This window comes from Pristiophorus japonicus, chromosome 11, assembly GCF_044704955.1.
Source record: "Pristiophorus japonicus isolate sPriJap1 chromosome 11, sPriJap1.hap1, whole genome shotgun sequence".
In the NCBI taxonomy this organism is placed as follows: domain Eukaryota; kingdom Metazoa; phylum Chordata; class Chondrichthyes; family Pristiophoridae; genus Pristiophorus; species Pristiophorus japonicus.
The window spans coordinates 201,516,204-201,540,170 of NC_091987.1; the positions used below are offsets into that span (position 1 = coordinate 201,516,204).

The following is a 23,967-nucleotide window of genomic DNA, read 5'->3' on the forward strand; positions in this document are numbered from 1 at the left end:
TTCCAGCCAATCAGCAGCTGATAACCAATCAGAAGCACCGCCTCTGGGATTTACGTCACCCGGCCCCGCCCCCCGCGGAGCTCAAGCGACCAATCGTAGAGCCAGCTGGAAGCCGGCCGGTCTCAGGTGGTCGGCCGGTGGAAGCATCTGGAAGGGAGCTTCGTGTTTCCAGGTGACCGCCAATTCAATGATCGCCCGTCTGACGGGGTGGCGGGGGAAGGCTTAAAAAGCTGCAGGAAAGAAGTGTAAGTCCCTCAGGCGAAAGAAAAGATTTCTGAACATATAAATTAGGCCCGTAACATAATTTATCCGGCTTTGTTCCCCTCCCCCAAGGTTTCGCATTGTCGCAGTTTATAATCCAACCTTCATCGTCGTGTTGCCAAGATTTATTATTCAATTTTAAAAAACATGCAATCGTGAACTCAATAAACAAATTGTGAATCAAATACTGCAAATGTTGCAGATTTTCAGTTTTGTCCCAAAAATAGGAGGTTTACTTGTCTTTCCCAGACCAGCTGTGCATTTGCTGCAGTTTTTATTTCAAATTGCCAACCTTCGTCCCCTCTCTTTCAAATGATCGTATAAATTATTTCTTTTTGTTTAGCGGTTGTATTGCACCGTCTTAAAATACCCATATATCCATTTTGCTGATTCCAAGCCAGAGCAGAGGTGGACCACAGTTCAAGGTGATGACCTTATTCCTGAGTGCATAATGTCATTACTAGGGATGAATGCTGAGATTATTTTCGGGCTGCAGTTACAAGTGCCTGTAAAATGTGATTATATGTCAAGCCCAAGATCCAATCCAGGGTGCAAGCTATTCTAGTCCACTCGCAAACACAGATGAGTGCTTCATTTTAGCACAGAGAATAGAATACATTGCTTTGTCTGCGCAGAGATGGAATGGATGCAGGCACCACTTCTAGGCCAATCAGCAAACTGACAGGGAAAATGGATGTCCCTTCAGCCGGCAGCAGTTCTCCATCCATCAGGCCACGAGGACCCAAAACATTTACATTTTATTTGTTTGGGGTTCATAGACAGCTGCTGCTTGCCTCAAGCTGTAATGACAAAATGGATTTGCAAATGGCAGTAAGCAGAATAGAATGCTCCAACATAAGGCTCTACAATAGTGTTATTCTGAAGTATTTTTTTGTCCCTCTCAAGTTCTTTTATCTCCAGAAGCTGCTGATTTACGGTTGGGATGCATTTCCATGCACAGCTCTCCCAGTTTGGGATTGAGTCTTTACGATGAATGGGATAAGCTATTTAAATATGGGGCATATCACAGTTAAGAACATAAGAACATAAGAATTAGGAACAGGAGTAGGCCATCGAGCCCCTTGAGCCTGCTCCGCCATTCAAAAAGATCAAGGCTGATCTGGCCGTGGACTCAGCTCCACTTACCCACCTGCTCCCCATAACCCTTAATTCCCTTATTGATTAAAAATCTATCTATCTGTGATTTGGATACATTCAATGAGCTAGCCTAACTGCTTCCTTGGGCAGAGAATTCCACAGATTCACAACCCTCTGGGAGAAGAAATTCCTTCTCAACTCGGTTTTAAATTGGGTTCACCATATTTTGAGGCTGTGCCCCCTAGTTCTAGTCTCCCCGACCAGTGAAAACAACCTCTCTGCCTCTATCTTGTCTATCCCTTTCATTATTTTGAATGTTTCTTTAAGATCACCCCTCATTCTTCTGAACTCCAACGATTAAAGACCCAGTCTACTCAATCTGTCATCATAAGGTAACCTTCTCACCTCCGAAATTAGCCGAGTGAATCATCTCTGTACCCACTCCAAGGCTAGTATATCCTTCCTTAAGTAAGGTGACCAAAACTGCACGCAGTACTCCAGTTGCGGCCTCACCAATACCCTGTACAGTTGCAGCAGGACCTCCCTGCTTTTTGTATTCCATCCCTCTCGCAATGAAGACCAACATTCCATTCGCCTTCCTGATTACCTGCTGCACCTGCAAACTAACTTTTTTTTGTGATTCATGCACAAGGAGGCTATGGTGGGATGTGGGCAAGGCTCACGTCCGCGTCTTCTGTCAAGAGTACGCGAGGGGGTCGACCAAGAGGCGGGCGGCCAGAGTCGGGCGCCTAGAAAAAGTCGTCCAGGACCCGGCCCTGCGGACGGTGTACGAAGCGAAGAAGGCCGCGCTGAAGGACCTGCAGCTCGTCGGGTCCCGAGGCGCGTTCGTGAGGTCGCGGATCCGGTTCCTGCGGGATCTGGACCGCGGCTCCCCCTTCTACTCGCTGGAAAAAAGGCAGAGTGTCCGTAAGCAGCTCTTGATGCTGCTGGCCGACGACGGCTCTCTCGTCTCGGATCCGGAGGGCGTCAACAACAGGGCCCGTGAATATTACGGGGCTCTGTTCTCTCCGGATCCGTCCAGCGAGGAAGCGCGTAGAGTTTTGTGGGAGGACCTGCCGAAGGTCAGCCCGGAGGGCGCCGAAAATCTGGAAGCTCCGCTAAGCCTGGCGGAGCTGACCGGTGCCCTCGCCTGGCTCTCGAGGGGAAAATCCCCGGGGCTGGACGGGCTGACCGTGGAGTTCCACAGGGCGTTCTGGGACGTCCTGGGGAGCGACTACGCGCGGGTCCTGGGGGAAAGTCTGGCGACCGGGGAGATGCCCCTCTCTTGGCGCAGGGCAGTCATCATCCTGCTGCCTAAGAAGGGCGATCTCCGCCTCCTTAAGAACTGGCGCCCGGTCTCCCTCCTCAGCACGGACTACAAAATCTTCGCCAGGGCGATGTCTGCTCGCCTTGGTGCCGTGCTGGACCACATGATCCACCCCGACCAGTCCTACACGGTCCCGGGGCCGACAATCCACGATAACATCCATCTGGTCCGGGACCTCATCCATTGTTCCCAGGAGGCTGGTCTGTCGGTCGCCTTCCTATCCCTCGACCAAGAGAAGGTGTTCGACAGGGTGGATCACGACTATCTGCTCGGAACTCTGCGCGCTTTCGGGTTCGGGACGCATTTCGTCGCCCGGATCCGACTTTTGTACGCCGCCGTGGAGTGTCTGATTAAGGTTAACGGGTCCTTGACGGCGCCCCTTCGCTTTAGGAGAGGGGTGCGCCAGGGATGCCCCATGTCCGGCCAGTTATACGCCGTTTGCGTGGAGCCTTTCCTGTGCCTCTTGCGGACGAGGTTGACGGGACTGGCTCTGCAAGGGCCGGGCGTGGAGGTCGTCCTCTCGGCTTACGCCGATGACGTGCTCCTCGCGGTAGAGGATCCAGCTGACCTGCGGAGGATGCGTGAGTGCCAGGAGATTTACTCGGCTGCGTCCTCCGCCAGGATCAACTGGGAGAAATGTTCCGGACTCCTGGTGGGCAGTGGCGGGTGGACTCCCTGCCGGAGGAGCTCAGGCCTTTTGCCTGGAGCACGACCAATCTCCTCTATCTGGGAGTCTACCTTAGCCCCGACGAGGGAGCCTGGCCGGCAAACTGGCAGGAGCTGGAGGCCAAGGTCGCCGCTCGCCTAGGGCGCTGGACAGGACTGCTCCGAGTGCTGTCCTACAGGGGTCGAGCGCTAGTCATAAACCAGCTAGTGGCCGCAATGCTGTGGTACCGGCTGGTCACTTTGACCCCTCCCCCTGCGTTTGTCGCCAAGATACAGAAGAAGCTGGTGGACTTCTTCTGGAACAACAGGAAGCACTGGGTCTCTGCTGCGGTCTTGAGTCTCCCGCTTGAGGAGGGCGGTCAGTCGTTGGTGTGCGTCAGCGCCCAGCTCGCGACTTTCCGTCTTCAGACCCTGCAGAGATACCTTTACGTCGAGCCCCCTCCTAGGTGGTGCGCTCTGGCGAGGTATTTCTTCCGACAGCAGCGCGACCTCAATTATGACACGCAGCTCCTGTTTGTGAACTTGGGGGGTGCCAGGACTGCCCTCCGGGAGCTGCCTGTCTTTTACAGGGAACTCATCAGGGTCTGGAACAAAGTCTCCACCAAGCGCAGCTCTCCGCCGGCTGGAGTGGTGGCCGTCCTGCAGGAACTGCTGCTCGGGAATCCGTACCTCCACGGCCGAGGCTTTATGTGGCGGTCGGAAGAGAGGGCTGTGGCTGGTGAGGTGACCAGGGTCAGGGACCTGCTCGATGGTGGAGGAGCGGGCTGGATGGCGCCAGACACGCTGGCGCGGCGCCTAAATTCTGCCAACGTCCGCCACGCGGCCGATGCCATCGAGTCGCTAAAAACAGCTCTGGGCCCTGACTCCGTTAGGTGCATCGAGGAGGCTCAAGCACGTGGGGAGATCCCGTCCGAACTGACCCCCGTCCGGACGGAATTCCTCATCGGCGCCAAACCCCGGAACCTCCCTCGGGGGCCGGCGCCTCACAACTTGAGCCGTCTCGGGGAAATCCCCTCCGTGCCTTTCAGTTCCGCGCGGAGGGGTTTCCTGTACGGGCTGCTCCTGCACACCCTCAACTTTGCCATCCTCGCCGTCCGGACACGCCATGGCGTACCATCTTGCCGTCCGGAGGAGGCGGGGGTCCCCAATGGAGGGCACTCTACGCAGGGGTCCTCCCACTATTCATCGGGGACTTGGCCTGGAGGGTGGTGCACGGAGCAGTGCCGTGCAACAAATTTTTAAGCCGGTTCACGGACTCCCAGGCCGCCTGCAATTTCTGCGGTCTGGAAGAGTCCGTGTTCCATGTTTTTATGGAATGCACAAGGTTGCAGCCGCTGTTTTATTATTTGAAGGGGCTGCTCCTGAAATTCTGGCTGCACTTCAGTCCCACTCTCCTGATCTTTGGGCACCCTGTGCGGAGGGGAGCGGGTAGGTCCGAAGGCCTCCTCGTAGGACTGCTCCTGGGCACGGCCAAGGGTGCCATCAGCCGGTCCAGGCAGCGGGCGGTCGAGGGAGTCGTTCAACCTGACTGCCTGCCTCTCTTCCGCTCTTACATCCGGTCCAGGGTGTCCTTGGAGATGGAGCACGCGGTGTCCACCGGTACGCTCGCGGCCTTCCGCGAGAGGTGGGCACCGGAGGGACTGGAGTGCATCATCACGCCCGGCAACCAAATTTTAATTTGATTTTACGTTTTAAAGTTTAATTTGTTTTAATTGCCGGTGCTTTTAGTGCCCCCCTTCCCTTTTATAGGGGGCACTGGGGATAATTGTGATTTTAGTGCCCCAAAAAAAACCAAAAAAAAAGAAAAACACAAAAAAAAAGGGGGGAAAAAAAAAAGGGCCTTGTAAATGTCTGGAGTGTCACCCAGGTCGGGTGGCACCGTTTAATGTTTTTTTGTTTTGCAGATGAACTCCAAAAAGAGTTTCATGCACAAGGAATCAGCCGGTCCAGGCAGCGGGCGGTCGAGGGGGTCGTTCAACCTGACTGCCTGCCTCTCTTCCGCTCTTACATCCGGTCCAGGGTGTCCTTGGAGATGGAGCACGCGGTGTCCACCGGTACGCTCGCGGCCTTCCGCGAGAGGTGGGCACCGGAGGGACTGGAGTGCATCATCACGCCCGGCAACCAAATTTTAATTTGATTTTACGTTTTAAAGTTTAATTTGTTTTAATTGCCGGTGTTTTTAGTGTCCCCTTCCCTTTTATAGGGGGCACTGGGGAAAAATTGTGATTTTAGTGCCCAAAAAAAAACCAAAAAAAAGAAAGAAAAAAACCCCCCAAAAAAACCAAAAAAAGGAAAAAAAGGGCCTTGTAAATGTCTGGTGTGTCACCCAGGTCGGGTGGCACCGTTTAATGTGTTTTGTTTTGCAGATAAACTCCAAAAAGAGTTTCATGCACAAGGAATCAGCCGGTCCAGGCAGCGGGCGGTCGAGGGGGTCGTTCAACCTGACTGCCTGCCTCTCTTCCGCTCTTACATCCGGTCCAGGGTGTCCTTGGAGATGGAGCACGCGGTGTCCACCGGTACGCTCGCGGCCTTCCGCGAGAGGTGGGCACCGGAGGGACTGGAGTGCATCATCACGCCCGGCAACCAAATATTAATTTGATTTTACGTTTTAAAGTTTAATTTGTTTTAATTGCCGGTGCTTTTAGTGTCCCCCTCCCCTTTTATAGGGGGCACTGGAAAAATTTGATTTTAGCGCCCCAAAAAAAACCAAAAAAAAAAGGAAAAAAAAAAAAGGGGCCTTGAAAATGTCTGCTGTGTCACCCAGGCGGGTGGCATGGTTTTAATGTTTATGTTTATTTTCAGGTAAACTCAAAAGAGTTTCATGCACAAGGAATCAGCCGGTCCAGGCAGCGGGCGGTCGAGGGGGTCGTTCAACCTGACTGCCTGCCTCTCTTCCGCTCTTACATCCGGTCCAGGGTGTCCTTGGAGATGGAGCATGCGGTGTCCACCGGTACGCTCGCAGCCTTCCGCGAGAGGTGGGCACCGGAGGGACTGGAGTGCATCATCACGCCCGGCAACCAAATTTTAATTTGATTTTACGTTTTAAAGTTTAATTTGTTTTAATTGCCGGTGTTTTTAGTGTCCCCTTCCCTTTTATAGGGGGCACTGGAAAAATTGTGATTTTAGTGCCCAAAAAAAAAGGGCCTTGTAAATGTCTGGTGTGTCACCCAGGTCGGGTGGCACAGTTTAATGTTTATGTTTTGCAGGTAGACTCTAAAAGAGTTTCATGCACAAGGAATCAGCCGGTCCAGGCAGCGGGCGGTCGAGGGGGTCGTTCAACCTGACTGCCTGCCTCTCTTCCGCTCTTACATCCGGTCCAGGGTGTCCTTGGAGATGGAGCACGCGGTGTCCACCGGTACGCTCGCGGCCTTCCGCGAGAGGTGGGCACCGGAGGGACTGGAGTGCATCATCACGCCCGGCAACCAAATTTTAATTTGATTTTACGTTTTAAAGTTTAATTTGTTTTAATTGCCGGTGTTTTTAGTGTCCCCTTCCCTTTTATAGGGGGCACTGGGGAAAAATTGTGATTTTAGTGCCCAAAAAAAAACCCCAAAAAAAGAAAGAAAAAAACCCCCCAAAAAAACCAAAGAAAGGAAAAAAAGGGCCTTGTAAATGTCTGGTGTGTCACCCAGGTCCGGTGGCACCGTTTAATGTGTTTTGTTTTGCAGATAAACTCCAAAAAGAGTTTCATGCACAAGGAATCAGCCGGTCCAGGCAGCGGGCGGTCGAGGGGGTCGTTCAACCTGACTGCCTGCCTCTCTTCCGCTCTTACATCCGGTCCAGGGTGTCCTTGGAGATGGAGCACGCGGTGTCCACCGGTACGCTCGCGGCCTTCCGCGAGAGGTGGGCACCGGAGGGACTGGAGTGCATCATCACGCCCGGCAACCAAATTTTAATTTGATTTTACGTTTTAAAGTTTAATTTGTTTTAATTGCCGGTGTTTTTAGTGTCCCCTTCCCTTTTATAGGGGGCACTGGGGAAAAATTGTGATTTTAGTGCCCAAAAAAAAAACCAAAAAAAAGAAAGAAAAAAACCCCCCAAAAAAACCAAAAAAAGGAAAAAAAGGGCCTTGTAAATGTCTGGTGTGTCACCCAGGTCGGGTGGCACCGTTTAATGTGTTTTGTTTTGCAGATAAACTCCAAAAAGAGTTTCATGCACAAGGAATCAGCCGGTCCAGGCAGCGGGCGGTCGAGGGGGTCGTTCAACCTGACTGCCTGCCTCTCTTCCGCTCTTACATCCGGTCCAGGGTGTCCTTGGAGATGGAGCACGCGGTGTCCACCGGTACGCTCGCGGCCTTCCGCGAGAGGTGGGCACCGGAGGGACTGGAGTGCATCATCACGCCCGGCAACCAAATTTTAATTTGATTTTACGTTTTAAAGTTTAATTTGTTTTAATTGCCGGTGCTTTTAGTGTCCCCCTCCCCTTTTATAGGGGGCACTGGAAAAATTTGATTTTAGCGCCCCAAAAAAAACCAAAAAAAAAAGGAAAAAAAAAAAAGGGGCCTTGAAAATGTCTGCTGTGTCACCCAGGCGGGTGGCATGGTTTTAATGTTTATGTTTATTTTCAGGTAAACTCAAAAGAGTTTCATGCACAAGGAATCAGCCGGTCCAGGCAGCGGGCGGTCGAGGGGGTCGTTCAACCTGACTGCCTGCCTCTCTTCCGCTCTTACATCCGGTCCAGGGTGTCCTTGGAGATGGAGCATGCGGTGTCCACCGGTACGCTCGCAGCCTTCCGCGAGAGGTGGGCACCGGAGGGACTGGAGTGCATCATCACGCCCGGCAACCAAATTTTAATTTGATTTTACGTTTTAAAGTTTAATTTGTTTTAATTGCCGGTGTTTTTAGTGTCCCCTTCCCTTTTATAGGGGGCACTGGAAAAATTGTGATTTTAGTGCCCAAAAAAAAAGGGCCTTGTAAATGTCTGGTGTGTCACCCAGGTCGGGTGGCACAGTTTAATGTTTATGTTTTGCAGGTAGACTCTAAAAGAGTTTCATGCACAAGGAATCAGCCGGTCCAGGCAGCGGGCGGTCGAGGGGGTCGTTCAACCTGACTGCCTGCCTCTCTTCCGCTCTTACATCCGGTCCAGGGTGTCCTTGGAGATGGAGCACGCGGTGTCCACCGGTACGCTCGCGGCCTTCCGCGAGAGGTGGGCACCGGAGGGACTGGAGTGCATCATCACGCCCGGCAACCAAATTTTAATTTGATTTTACGTTTTAAAGTTTAATTTGTTTTAATTGCCGGTGTTTTTAGTGTCCCCTTCCCTTTTATAGGGGGCACTGGGGAAAAATTGTGATTTTAGTGCCCAAAAAAAAACCCAAAAAAAAGAAAGAAAAAAAAACCCCAAAAAAACCAAAGAAAGGAAAAAAATGGCCTTGTAAATGTCTGGTGTGTCACCCAGGTCCGGTGGCACCGTTTAATGTGTTTTGTTTTGCAGATAAACTCCAAAAAGAGTTTCATGCACAAGGAATCAGCCGGTCCAGGCAGCGGGCGGTCGAGGGGGTCGTTCAACCTGACTGCCTGCCTCTCTTCCGCTCTTACATCCGGTCCAGGGTGTCCTTGGAGATGGAGCACGCGGTGTCCACCGGTACGCTCGCGGCCTTCCGCGAGAGGTGGGCACCGGAGGGACTGGAGTGCATCATCACGCCCGGCAACCAAATTTTAATTTGATTTTACGTTTTTTAAGTTTAATTTGTTTTAATTGCCGGTACTTTTAGTGTCCCGTCCCCCCCCTTTTATAGGGGGCACTTGGAAAAATGTGATTTTAGCGCCCCAAAAAAACCAAAAAAACCAAAAAAAAACCACAAAAAAAGGAAAAGAAAAAGGGGCCTTGAAAATGTCTGCTGTGTCACCCAGGCGGGTGGCACGGTTTAATGTTTATGTTTTTTTTCAGGTAAACTCAAAAGAGTTTCATGCACAAGGACTCCCAGGTCCCTCTGCACCACAGCATGTTGTAATTTCTCCCCATTCAAATAATATTACCTTTTACTGTTATTTTTCCCAAGGTGGATGACCTCACATTTTCCGACATTGTATTCCATCTGCCAAACCTTAGCCCATTTGCTTAACCTATCTAAATCTCTTTGCAGCCTCTCTGTGTCCTCTACACAACCCGCTTTCCCACGAATCTTTGTGTCATCTGCAAATTTTGTTACACTACACTCTGTCCCCTCTTCCATGTATGTATATTGTAAACAGTTGTGGTCCCAGCACCGATCCCTGTGGCACACCACTAATCACCGATTTCTGAAAAGGACCCATTTATCCCGACTTTCTGCTTTCTGTTAGCCAGCCAATTCTCTATCTATGCTAATACATTTCCTCTGACTCCGCGTACCTTTATCTTCTGCAGTAACCTTTTGTGTGGCACCTTATCGAATGCCTTTTGGAAATCTTTATACGACACATCCATCGCTACACCTCTATCCACCATGCTCGTTAATATCCTCAAAGAATTCCAGTAAATTAGTTAAACATGATTTCCCCTTCATGAATCCATGTTACGTCTGCTTGATTGCACTATTCCTACCGAGATGACCCGCTATTTCTTCCTTAATGATAGCTTCAAGCATTTTCCCCACTTGAGATGTTAAACTAACCGGCCTATAGTTACCTGCCTTTTGTCTGCCCCCTTTTTAAAACAGACGTTACATTAGCTGCTTTCCAATCCGCTGGTACCTCCCAGAATTCAGAGAATTTTGGTTGCAGTTCTAACTCAATGTCTTTGCCTACTGTTTCTTTTTCTATTCTACATAGTATTTTATGTACTTCTATAAGGTCTCTTTTTCATAATAAGTATATAAGAACATAAGAATTAGGAACAGGAGTAGGCCATCTAGCCCCTCGAGCCTGCTCCGCCATTCAACAAGATCATGGTTGATCTGGCCGTGAACTCAGCTCCACTTACCCGCCCGCTCCCCGTAACCCTTAATTCCCTTATTGGTTAAAAATCTATTTATCTGTGACTTGAATACATTCAATGAGCTAGCCTCAACTGCTTCCTTGGGCAGAGAATTCCACAGTTTCACAACCCTCTAGGAGAAGAAATTCCTTCTCAACTCGGTTTTAAATTGGCTCCCCCGTATTTTGAGGCTGTGCCCCCTAGTTCTAGTCTCCCCGACCAGTGGAAACAACCTCTCTGCCTCTATCTTGTCTATCCGTTTCATTATTTTAAATGTTTCTATAAGATCACCCCTCATCCTTCTGAACTCCAACGAGTAAAGACCCAGTCTACTCAATCTATCATCGTAAGGTAACCCCCTCATCTCCGGAATCAGCCTAGTGAATCGTCTCTGTACCCCCTCCAAGGCTAGTATATCCTTCCTTAAGTAAGGTGACCAAAACTGCACGCAGTACTCCAGGTGCAGCCTCACCAATACCTTATACAGTTGCAGCAAGACCTCCCTGCTTTTGTACTCCATCCCTCTCGCAATGAAGACCAACATTCCATTCGCCTTCCTGATTACCTGCTGCACCTGCAAACTAACTTTTTGTGATTCATGCACAAGGACCCCCAGGTCCCTCTGCACCGCAGCATGTTGTAATTTCTCCCCATTCAAATAATATTCACTTTTACTGTTTTTTTTCTCAAGGTGGATGACCTCACACTTTCCGACATTGTATTCCATCTGCCAAACCTTAGCCCATTCGCTTAACCTATCTAAATCTCTTTGCAGCCTCTCTGTGTCCTCTATACAACCCGCTTTCCTACGAATCTTTGTGTCATCTGCAAATTTTGTTACACTACACTCTGTCCCCTCTTCCAGGTCATCTATGTATATTGTAAACAGTTGTGGTCCCAGCACCGATCCCTGTGGCACACCACTAATCACCAATTTCCAACCCGAAAAGGACCCATTTATCCCGACTCTCTGCTTTCTGTTAGCCAGCCAATTCTCTATATATGCTAATACATTTCCTCTGATTCCGCGTACCTTTATCTTCTGCAGTAAACTTTTGTGTGTCACCTTATCGAATGCCTTTTGGAAATCTAAATACACTACATCCATCAGTACACCTCTATCCACCATGCTCGTTATATCCACAAAGAATTCCAGTAAATGAATTAAACATGATTTCCCTTTCATGAATCCATGTTGCGTCTGCTTGATTGCACTATTCCTATCTAGATGTCCCGCTATTTCTTCCTTAATGATAGTTTCAAACATTTTCCCCACTACAGATGTTAAACTAACCGGCCTATAGTTACCTGCCTTTTGTCTGCCCCATTTTTTAAACAGAGGCGTTACATTAGCTGCTTTCTAATCCGTTGGTACCTCCCCAGAGTCCAGAGAATTTTGGTAGATTATAATGAATGCATCTGCTATAACTTCCGCCATCTCTTTTAATACCCTGGGACTTGTCTACCTTGAGATCCATTAGCCTGTCCAGCACTACCCCGCTAGTGATAGTGATTGTCTCAAGGTCCTCCCTTCCCTCATTCCTGTGACCAGCAATTTTTGGCATGGTTTTTGTGTCTTCCACTGTGAAGACCGAAGCAAAATAATTGTTTAAGGTCTTAGCCATTTCCACATTTCCCATTATTAAATCCCCCTTCTCATCTTCTAAGGGACCAACATTTACTTTAGTCACTCTTTTCCATTTTATATATCTGTAAAAGCTTTTACTATCCATTTTTATGTTTTGCGCAAGTTTACCTTCGTAATCTATCTTTCCTTTCTTTATTGCTTTCTTAGTCATTCTTTGCTGTTGTTTAAAATTTTCCCAATCTTATTGTATCCCACTAACCTTGGCCACCTTATACGCATTGGTTTTTAATTTGATACTCTCCTTTATTTCCTTGGTTATCCACGGCTGGTTATCACTTCTCTTACTGCCCTTTTTCACTGGAATATATTTTTGTTGAGCTCTATGAAAGAGCTCCTTAAAAGTCCTCCACTGTTCCTCAATTGTGCCACCTTTTAGTCTGTGTTTCCAGTCTACTTTAGCCAACTCTGCCCTCATCCCACTGTAGTCCCCTTTGTTTAAGCATTGTACGCTCGTTTGAGACACTACTTCCTCACCCTCAATCTGTATTACAAATTCAACCATATTGTGATCACTCATTCCGAGAGGACCTTTTACGAGGAGATCGTTTATTATTCCTGTCTCATTACACAGGACCAGATCTAAGATAGCTTGCTCCCTTGTAGGTTCTGTAACATACTGTTCTAAGAAACAATCCCGTATGCATTCTATGAATTCCTCCTCCAGGCTACCCCGTGCGTTTTGATTTGACCAATCGATATGTAGGTTAAAATCCCCCATGATTACTGCCGTTCCTTTTTCACATGCCTCCATTATTCCCTTGATTATTGCCCGCCCCACCGTGAAGTTATTATTTGGGGGCCTATAAATTACGCCCACCAGTGACTTTTTCCCCTTACTATCTCTAATCTCCACCCACAATGATTCAACATTTTGTTCATTAGAGCCAATATCATCTCTCACAACTGCCCTGATATCATCCTTTATTAACAGAGCTACCCCACCTCCTTTCCCTTCTTGTCCATCTTTCCGAATCGTCAGATACCCCTGTATGTTTAATTCCCAGTCTTGGCCATCCTGCAACCACGTTTCTGTAATGGCCACCAAATCATACCCATTTGTAATGATTTGTGCCATCAACTCATTTACTTTATTTCGAATGCTGCGTGCATTTCGGTAGAGTGTTTTAATACTAGTTTTTAAACCATGATTTTTAGTTTTGACCCCTCCTGCAGCCCCTTTATATTCAGTGGCCCTTTTTGTTTTTTTCCTTGGGTTTCTCTGCCCTCCACTTTTACTCATCTCCTTTCTGTCTTTTGCTTTTGTCTCCTTTTTGTTTCCTTCTGTCTCCCTGCATTGGTTCCCATCCCCCTGCCATATTAGTTTAACTCCTCCCCAACAGCACTAGCAAACATTCCCCCTAGGACATTGGTTCCGGTCCTGCCTAGGTGCAGACCGTCCGGTTTGTACTGGTCCCACCTCCCCCAAAACCTGTTCCAATGCCCCAGGAATTTGAATCCCTCCCTGCTGCACCACTGCTCAAGCCCCGTATTCATCTGAGCTATCCTGCGATTTCTACTCTGACTAGCACATGGCATTGGTAGCAATCCTGAGATTACTACTTTCACGTCCTTTTAAAGCTGAAAAGTCTTGTTTCCCTTGACTTTCCTTATAGTTATCAATTTGGTTCTATTATAGATACATTCATGGGTCAGTAGCATCAGTCACTCCCTTAAATAGTCTGAACAGCCTACTTTAATCTGAGTGACTCACTCTGTCCTTTATCTACTAATAATGTAACCTGGAAGTGTAAAAATAATAACGGTTGTGTTGTCTGAACCGCACATTGACTTTTGAATAGGTGCTTCTTGAATCTCTTGGTGAGAAGAGACCAGGCATGTATAGGCTAACTATTTTATTTCACAGAAAAGTGAACATACAGAACAGCAGTTACGATCGGACTCAGTTAATTCAATCAGTACACCATAATATTGTGTAATATTCAACCCTACGTAAACTAGAGGTGATCCAAAACTCGGCTGCCCATGTCCTAACTCGCACCAAGTTCCGCTCACCCATCACCCCTGTGCTCGCTACCTTATTTTCAAATCCGTCCATGGCCCGAGATGTCCGTGCTCCTCTAATTTTGCCCTCTTGAGCATCCCTAATTATAATCATTCAACCATTGGTGGCATGCTTTCTGTTGCGTAGACCCCAAGCTCCTGGAACTCCCTGCTTAAATCTCTCTGCCTCTCTACCTCACTTTCCTCCTTCAAGACGCTCCTTAAAACATAACTCTTTGACCAAGCTTTTGGTCACCTGCGCTAATTTCTACTTATGTGGCTCGGTGTCAAATATTTTATCTCATAATACTCCTGTGAAGCGCCTTGGGACGTTTCACTACATTGAAGGCTCTATATAAATACAAGTTGTTGTTGTTGTAATAATATAAAATAAAGAACATGCCACACAAAATGATGTTTAACTGTCGTCTAACAATCCTGACCTCTTGGTTTCAGTGAAAGCTCTTGCAGCTTTCTCTTTAGAAACCCGATTGATTTCTTCTGTCTCTTTTTTAATCTCCCTTTGTTCACAGCTGGCAGGAATCAAGAACTTTTCAACACTATGGGTGTGAGGTATTTTCTAATTGGCAAGATAGGTGAATCAATTCAAAAGTGAAATACTGCGGATGCTGGAAATCAAATAAAAACAGAAAATGCTGGAAATACTCAACAGGTCAGGTAGCATCTGTGGAGAGAGAAACAGTTAACATTTCAGGGCGATGATCCTTCATCAGAACTAGAAAAAGTTAGAGATGTAACAGATTTTTAAGCAAGTGTAGGGGTGGGTGGAGAAGAAAGAACAAAAGGCAAGGTCTGTGATAGAATGTAGGGCCGGAGAGATTAAAACACAAAGAGTTGGTGGTGCAAGGCGAAAAGAGACGGTAATGGGACAAGTTAAGAAACAAAAGATGAGTCTAAATGAGGTGTAAATGGGAATGGCAGAATCATCAACAGCTGATATGTGAGAAGAAAAAAATAGGGGCAGAGGTTGTGGTCTGAAATTGTTGAACTTGATGTTAAGTTCAGAAGGCTGTAAAGTGCCTAATCGAAAGATGAGGTGCTGTTCCTTGAGCTTACGTTGAGCTTTGTTGGAACAGTGTAAGAGGCCGAGGACAGAGAGGTCAGAGTGGGAGTGGAGCGGAGAATTTAAGTGACAGGCGACCGGAAGCTTGGGGTCACGTTTACGGTGGTGATCCGCAAAGCGGTCACCCAATCTGTGTTTGGTCTCCTCTATGTCGAGGGAATCGCATCGTGAGCAACGAATACAGTATACTAAATTGCAAGAAGTACAAGTAAATCGCTGTTTCACCTGGAAGGTGTGTTGGGTCCCTGGACAATGGGAAGGGAGGAGTTAAAAGGACAGGTTTGCATCTTCTATGCTTGCACGGGAAGGTGATGTGGGAAGGGGTGTTGGGGGTGATTGAGAAGCGGTGTTGCGGAGTGAGTGGTCCCTTCGGAATGCTGAAAGGGGAGCGGAGGGGAAGATGTGTTTGGTGGTAGGATTACGCTGGAGGTAACAGAAATGGCGGAGGATGATTTATTGAATGTAAAAGCTGGAGGGGATGAAAGGCGAGGACAAGGGGAACCCTATTGTGGTTCTGGGAGGGAGGGGAAGGGATGAGAGCAGAAGTGCGGGAAATAGAACCACGGTCGAGGGCTACATCAACCACGGTAGGGTGAAATGCTTGGTTGAGAAAAAAGGAAAACATATCGGAAGCACTTGTATTTAAGGTGGCATCGTCAAAGCAGATGCGATGGAGACGGAGAAATTGGGAGAATGGAATAGAGTCCTTACAGGAAGTGGGCTGGGAGGAAGTGTCATCCAGATAGCTGTGGGAGCCAGTGGGCTTATAGTGGATGTTTGTTAATAGCCTATTCCCAGAAATGGAGACACAGAAGTTGAGGAAGGTAAGGGAAGAGTTGGAGATGGACCATGTGGAGATGAGGGAAGGATGGAAATTTGAAGCAATGTGAATTATTTTTTCTAGTTCAGGGCTAGAGCAAAAAATGGCATTGATGTAGTCATCACTGTACTGGAAAAAGGTGAGGGAGGGGTCCCGAGTTTGACTGGAACAAAGAATATCCCGAATAACCCACGAAAAAGCATGCGGGTTCCCATAGCAACATCTTTAATTTGGAGGATGCGAGTGGAGTCAAAGGAGTTGGTCAATGTGAGAACAAGTTCAGCCAGGCGGAGGAGGGTAGTGGTGGATGGGCACTGGACCTCTGTTCAAGGAAGAAGCAGAACGCCCTCAGGACGTCCTGGTAGGGGATGGAGATGTAGAGGGATTTGACGTCCATAGTGAAAAGCAAACAGTTGGGGGAAGTTAAAGTGGCTTTGGGTGTTGGAAGAGTCAAGGATGTAGGTGGGAAGAGACTGGACAAGGGGAGAAAAAAAATAGCCGCGATAGGAAGAAATCAGTTCCGTGGGGGCAAGAACAGGCTGAAACGATGCCTGAATGTGGAGCCGGGTGGGGGGAAAAAAGACATGCATTTATATCGTGCCTTTCATGACCTCTGGATGTCCCAAAGCGCTTTATATTAATTAAGTACTTTTTGAAGTGTAGTCACTGCTGTAATGTAGGAAATGTGGCAGCCAGTTTGACACAGCAGGGTTCCCACAAACAACAATGAGATAATGACTAAATAATCTGCTTTCGTGGTGTTGGTTCAGGGATGAATATTGGCCAGGACACTGGGGAAAACTCCCCTGATCTTTGTCAAAATAGTGCCATGGGGACTTTTGCGTCCACCCAAGAAGGCAGACGGGGCCTCGGCATAACTTCTCATCTGAAAGACAGCACCTCCAATAGTCATCATCATAGGCCATCCCTCGAACTGGGATGACTTGCTTCCACAAGAGTTCACAGATGTTTCAACGAAGGACTCGATGTTCCAGTCCTGAACTCCAGTTGAGGGGGTGGAAGATGCCTGTGTGTGGATTTTTTTAACGTGTGGTGACCGTTGCACATCAGCCACCACACAGGCTTGATAGAGCTAGGCCATTATCCAGTGGCAAGGGTTGAACCAGGACGACTGGAGACCTGCTCTGCACACACATATCGCAGTGTGGGCAGGCCTGTGCTGCCCCTGGGCCCTTAACTCTTCTGGGCCCTGTACCCTCATTCGCTGCACCTTTGCCCATAATGTTCCAGGGCCCGGCGCTCCAGCTCTAGTGCAACACTACCTCAGTACTGCACTAGATTTTATGCTCAAGTCTCTGGAGTAGGAGTTGAATCCACCAGCTTCTGACTTAAACGCGAGAGTGCTACCAACTGAGTCACAGCTGACATGAGAGCTACAGAATTATGAACGTGGGCCACTGCCGGACACCACATCCCTCTCCTCCACCACTACCCCCTCCCCCCACCAGAACATCGCTGCTACTACTCCCATCGCCACCGGTACCCCCCCATTAGCCTTCCCTTATTTGCTGCCACTATCACTTCCTACCCTGGGCACCGTTACCTCCCCTGTGTCCACCCCCTCTCAAAACACCACTACCTGACAACCCAGTCGCCCTGCTTCCCAACCCAATTTCCCCCTTCCTGTTCAACCCCTTCCTCACTTACAAGAGGGCTACTGTGACATCAGCAGCGGCCCGATCTTCAATCGTGCGAGCTGCCTGTTGCTCTCTGCCAATTGTGCTATTGCTGCCAATAGACTGAGTCTTCTTGCCTCAGTCCTGCTCCCCCCCACCCCCCCTCCCACTGCAGCTGCTAATGGAAGAGTTTCTCGCTTCAGTAAACTGAGTGAGAACTCATACAAGAACAGGAGTCATCGTCGCTAATACAGGAGTACTTTTTTTTCCAAAAATATACTTTATTCATATAAAATTTTCACAATACATTGGAAAATAGTTCAGTACCTTGCGGTCAGCAATTCATACAATTCGTTTGGATGCTGACAGCAGTTCCATACAATGCACCAGCGTGCATTTCATTTCAATGTACAGTTTAGTACAATCCTTAAATCACATTACATGTAGTGCTGTGCAAATAAGAGTATTACATGGAGCAGATGGGAACAGGTTTACATTACAGGATACATTTCAATACCGATCACGAATCACGTTACATGTAGCACTATGCAGATGAAAGCAGTACACGGAACGGATGAGAATACATTTACATTTCTTTACAAGTTACTAAATAGTGCAGAGACTTTCATTATACATGGCACAACACAGGTGTTTTTCAGTACATGGTGCTCTATATACAAGCAGATTAACGAGTACAGCCCGAGGGGGGTCTGGTTCCATCCCCTGGGTTTACCGTGACGGAAGGGCCTTAAACTGTGGCTCTTCCCCTTCATGCCATTATGGCGACTGCACCAATCTTTAGTGTGTCCCTCAGCACGTACTCCTGGACCTTGGATTGCACCAGTCTGCAACACTCGGCCGTGGACATCTCCTTGCTCTGGAAGACCAGCAAGTTTCGGGAAGACCAAAGTGCGTCTTTCACTGAGTTGATGGCTCTCCAGCAGCAGATGATGTCTGTCTCGGTGTGCGTCCCTGGGAACAGTCCGCAGAGCACAGAATCCTGTGTTACGGAGCTGCTTGGGATGAACCTCGACAGCAACCACTGCATCTCCTTCAAGACCTGCCTTGCAAAGGGGCAATCTCGAAGGAGTTGGATGACAGTCTCTTCCGCACCACAACCAACTCGGAGGGAGAGTGCCATGTCTCTGAAACCCCGGCTGTGCATGAAGGATCTGACGGGTAGGGCCCTTCTCACTGCCAACCAGGCTACGTCTTGGTGCTTGTGTGAAAGCTCTGGCGATGAGACATTCTGCCAAACGAGTTTGACAGTCTGGTCGGGAACCGTCCAACAGGATCCATTATCTTCTTTTGTAGGGCGTCCAGGACCTTGCATGCCGACCACTGCTTTATGGCCTTGTGGTCAAAGGTGTTTTTCTTGAAAAACTTTTCCATGAAGGACAGGTGCTGAGGCATGGTCCAACTGGTTGGAGCGTTCCACGGCAGCCTGGCCAGACCTATCCTTCGCAACACCCGGGACAGATAGACTCTCAGCATGTACTGACACTTGGGTCTATGCACAACTTGATGCAGCTGCACACAAAGGCGGCCATCAGGACGAGGGCCACGTTCGGAACGTCCTTTCCCCCCTTGTCCAGAGATTTGTACATCGTGTCTCTGCGGACACAGTCCATTTTCAATCTCTAGATGAAATGGAAGACAGCTTGGGTGACTGCCACAGTACAGGAGTGGGGTATGGGCCAGACTTGCGCCACGTACAACAACACCGAGAACACCTCACTCCTGATGACCAGGTTCTTTCCTGCAATGGAGACTGAGCGTAGCTGCCACCATCCCAGTTTATGTTTGGCTTTAGCGATACGCTCCTTTCAGTTTTTGACGCACGCCCCGTCCGCTCCGAACCATATTCCTAACACTTTCAGGTAATCTGACTTCACAGTGAAGGGCCAGCTTCCAAAGAACATGGCCTTGCTTTTGCTGCGATTTACCTTCGCCCCCGAGGCCAGTTCAAACTAGTCACAGATTGTGAGCAATCCGCGGATTGACTGCGGATCCGAGCAAAAGACGGTGACGTCGTCCATGTACAGGGAGCTCTTGACCTGAGCGACTCCGTGTCTGGGATTGTCACCCCCCCAATGCATTCTTCCTGATGGACTCGGCAAAGGGCTCGATACAGCACACAGAGGAGAGGGGACAGCCTTGCCTGACTCCAGACCTGATCGGAAAGCTTTATATTTCCCACCCGTTGATTAGAACTGTGCTACTGCTGTCTGTGTAGAGCAGTTGGATCCAATTGCGGATACCCTCCCCAAACCCCATCTTGGAGAGCACGTCCATCAGGTACGTGTGTGATATCCTGTAAAAGGCCTTCTCCTGGTCTAAGCTAATTAAACAGGTGTCCACCCTCCTGTCCCGCACGTAGGCGATCGTATCCCTGAGTAGTGTGAGGCCACACCTGGAGTATTGTGTACAGTTTTGGTCTCCTAACTTGAGGAAGGACATTCTTGCTATTGAGGGAGTGCAGCGAAGGTTCACCAGACTGATTCCCGGGATGGTGGGACTGATCTATCAAGAAAGACTGGATCAACTGGGCTTATATTCACTGAAGTTCAGAAGAATGAGAGGGGACCTCATAGAAACGTTTAAAATTCTGACGGGTTCAGACAGATTAGATGCAGGAAGAATGTTCCCAATGTTGGGGAAGTCCAGAACCAGGGGTCACAGTCTAAGGATAAGGGGGAAGCCATTTAGGACCGAGATGAGGAGAAACTTCTTCACCCAGAGAGTGGTGAACCTGTGGAATTCTCTACCACAGGAAGTTGTTGAGGCCAATTCACTAAATATATTCAAAAAGGAGTTAGATGAAGTCCTTATTACTAGGGGGATCAAGGGGTATGGCGAGAAAGCAGGAATGGGGTACTGAAGTAGCATGTTCAGCCATGAACTCATTGAATGACGGTGCAGGCTAGAAGGGCCGAATGGCCTACTCCTGCACCTATTTTCTATGTTTCTATGTTTCTATGTTTCTATGCTATCAGATCTTCCTGCCGGGGACAGCGCAGGTCTGGTCCGGGTGGATCACCAGCTCCCGAGCAGACTTGACCCTTTTTGCAATGACCTTCGACAGGATCTTGTAGTCCACATTGAGCAGCAAAATGGGCTGCCAGTTTTTGATTTCCTCCCTCTCCCCCTTCTGCTTCTAGATGAGGGTGATGATGCCTTTTCTCATTGATTCTGACATGCTGCCGGCCAGAAGCATACCCCCGTACATTTCCAGCAGATACAGGAGTACCTTCCACAAGCAGCAGCAGCACTGAGACAAAAGTAGCCTGTTCCCATCCATTATTGCCAGCAGTGAGTGAGGTAGGAATGGTCCACAAGAAAGAGAAAAATGGATGGCAGTGAAGGGTAGAGGGAAAGTGAGGGAGCTGAATAGAAATGGAGAGGGGAGGGAAGGAGGCAGAAGCTGGGATTTGTGCTTTGGGAGTAGAATGCCGGAATACCTGTGAGAGGTACTATGTAAATGGGAGAGACAGGAGAGTGCGAGCATTAATTGAGATGCAGTGGAGAGGGAGAGCGCCAGAATTAAGGAGATGGAGTATAAAAGCAAGGAAGTCTTGCTACAGTTATACAGAGTATTGGTGAGGCCACACCTGGAATATGTACCGTTTTGGTTTCCATATTTACGAAAGGATATACTTGCTTTGGAGGCAGTTCAAAGAAGGTTCACTAAGTTGATTCCGGGGATGAGGGGGTTGACTTATGAGGAAAGGTTAAGTAGGTTGGGCCTCTACTCATTGGAATTCAGAAGAATGCGAGGTGATCTTATAGAAACATATAAGATTATGAGGGGGCTTGACAAGGTGGATACAGAGAGGATGTTTCCACTGATAGTGGAGACTAGAACTAGGGGGCATAATCTTAGAAAAATGGGCCGTCCATTTAAAACTGAGATGAGGAGGACTTTCTTCTCTCAGAGGGTTGTAAATCTGTAGAATTCTCTGCCTCAGAGAGCTGTGGAAGCTGGGACATTGAATAAATTTAAGACAGAGATAGAAAGTTTCTTAACCGATAAGGGGTTATGGGGAGCAGGCAGGGAAGTAGACCCGAGTCCATGATCGGATCAGCCATGATCGTATTAAATGGCAGAACAGGCTCGAGGGGCCTTATGGCCTACTCCTGCTCCTATTTCTTATGTTATGTTCTTAATTAAATAGGGCAGGAAAGGTGCAAGCATGAATTGGGCATCCAACTCTCCAATCCACACTCTCATCCAGCAAAACTGCTCCCAGCATCCAAAATATTACCTGCATAGAGTCATAAAAGTGTTGCATTCCCTAGCACTGACAACTGTCAATTAAATGAGAACAACAAAATCATTCAAAATAAATGTATTGTAAAAAGGAAAAAAAAAATATTTTATGTGCAAATAGCAATAAATATAGGTGCAACTCTTATGTACAACAAAACCATTTAAATACACTTACATTTCACAGTTTGGAAACAGTATTTTAAAGAAGATGCATTTCTGATTCACATTCAGTCAACTGGTGCAGTACTTTTTTATATACATTACAATTTTTCCCAAAATATATATTGAAATAAGTACAACAAAGAAAACTATTTGCAAAAATACTTCCAAAAAATTACAAACTAGACAAGTTTTGCAATATAACAGAACAACTTATACTGCGCTCTCCTTTTCCAATGTATTCATTTGATCTTCAGAGATATAATTAGAATATTGCTTCATTTGTTCCTCTGAATTTATTTGAATTGCGTTATGCATGCCAAAATTGGGTTCTGTACAGGAGCAAAAACAAAGAAATAGTTAGAACTTCAAATTTTCAATACTTAACTCAGATTTAACAATAATGACAACTTCAGCACTCATCACTGTTATGAAGCATTTAAAATTATACAATTGTCATTGAGAAAATTTAGTGCAGTGTTATCACAAGGCTTGTTAAGAATATTAGTACCAGTAAACAAGCAAAACCCTCATTTAGGCCGACAAGCTTCAGTGTTATGATACTGTTCATATGATACTTTGGACTAGACTTTCCACTTGGTGGCTAAGGCCGAAAAAAATGGGCCTTGTTCCAGCGATGCGGGACGTATCGCTAGTGCTGATCGCTGGCTGAAGACCCATTTTTTTTTTTTGCGATTTTCCACTCGGCCTTAGCCCAGCGATGTCAAATGGACGATGTGATTTCTCGGCGATCTCACGATCGCCTGAAGAAAACGGAAGTGAATGGAAAAAAAACGCTTCCCTAGCAACGCATTACTGCGCATGTGCAGGCTGATTTTTATTTTCTTCAGTTTGATGCTCCTTCCTGCGTTTTGAGAAGTCAAGGGTCTTCACACATGCTCAGAAGCTCTGTGCGGGTCTGGGAGAGAGATAGAGAGAGAGGAAAAGAGGAGAAAGGAAGCAGGTATTTTGACAAAGCCTTAAATCATATAAATTTAAAGAATGGAGGGATCTGCAGAAAGGCGAAGGGCCAAGCCCTTCAGCGAGGAGGCCAATGAGGCCCTAGTGAACAGTGTTAGCGTGAGGTGGAAGGATTTAGTATGGGGTGGGCATCTAATGAAGCCCGGACACCGGACCAGTGCCGCAAAAATGGAACAGTCTACTGGCGGCTGCAAGAGTAAGTTGAAATTTATATTTGAAATCATCCATGTTTATTATTTAATGATGTATGGAAATTCTAATTAGAATCTGCAATGTTATCTCGTAATCTTTAAGCATAACTAAATAACTAAATTAGGATTAAATTATGATTACATTTATGCACCGCAACATAAATTTGAATGTTACAGTATGAAATATCTTATTCCTATGCAATGTAGTGCAAACTTGTAATTGAACTTATAAATCTGTCAGTCCTAAATGTTTATTGCCAAATCCATCTGCTTATGCTGTGCAATGTTACCTTATCGATTACAGAAGAAGATATCCATCAACCAGCGAGAGCAACGCAGGACGGGCGGGGGCTGTGCCATGCTGTAGTCGCTCAATGCCTATGAAGAGCTTGCAGTGGCCTTGGTGGGGCCAGAAAGCCGTTCAGTCACAACCCGTGGTGTGGCCGAACCCATCCTAGAGTCACGTGAGTAATGAGAACTGTGCCTTGTGCAATCAATAGTAAATATTTGTTACGCGGGTAATCCTATGCAATGATACTTTAATTTGATATATAATTGAGTTATACTATTGATATGTACTATTGATCTTCAAATGAGGTCATGTTAGGCCTGGTGAGCGCTTGGGCTAACGGTAATGTTTTGAGTTCTTGAAAAATTGAGATGAATTGATTTGAATTGTTAAACATTGTTTATAACTTCCATTTGTCTTTCAAAGGTCAACAAGTATTACTAGAGTCAACGGACACGTCCACTTAACAATCAGGAACCTTCCAGGAGGAAGAGCCAGAGGAGGAGCTGAGGAGGAGGAGGAAAGAGATTTTTTTTGTGGGGGGGAGGTGGGGGGGATAGATGAGGCACCGGGACCAAGCGGTGTGCAGGTGGTGACGCCAAGGCGCGTGACATTGCAGACGCCGACCCCCACGGCGG

General features: G+C 47.6%; 1 protein-coding gene and 1 long non-coding RNA gene across 2 annotated transcripts in view; one reads left to right on the top strand and one right to left on the bottom strand.

The window, feature by feature from the left end:
- Positions 1 to 124: 124 nt before the first annotated feature.
- On the top strand, positions 125 to 23,880 carry LOC139275912 (uncharacterized). The gene is made up of 3 exons (XR_011595793.1): positions 125 to 245; positions 23,345 to 23,504; positions 23,756 to 23,880. It is a non-coding gene; the product is annotated as an uncharacterized lncRNA (long non-coding RNA).
- Positions 22,082 to 23,967, bottom strand: part of LOC139275911 (cytotoxic and regulatory T-cell molecule-like) — a 65,345-nt gene continuing 63,459 nt past the window's right edge. Inside the window, exon 17 of the mRNA XM_070893127.1 lies at positions 22,082 to 22,200. Within this exon, the coding sequence (XP_070749228.1) occupies positions 22,082 to 22,200 (119 nt within the window). The remainder of the gene's footprint in view (positions 22,201 to 23,967) is intronic.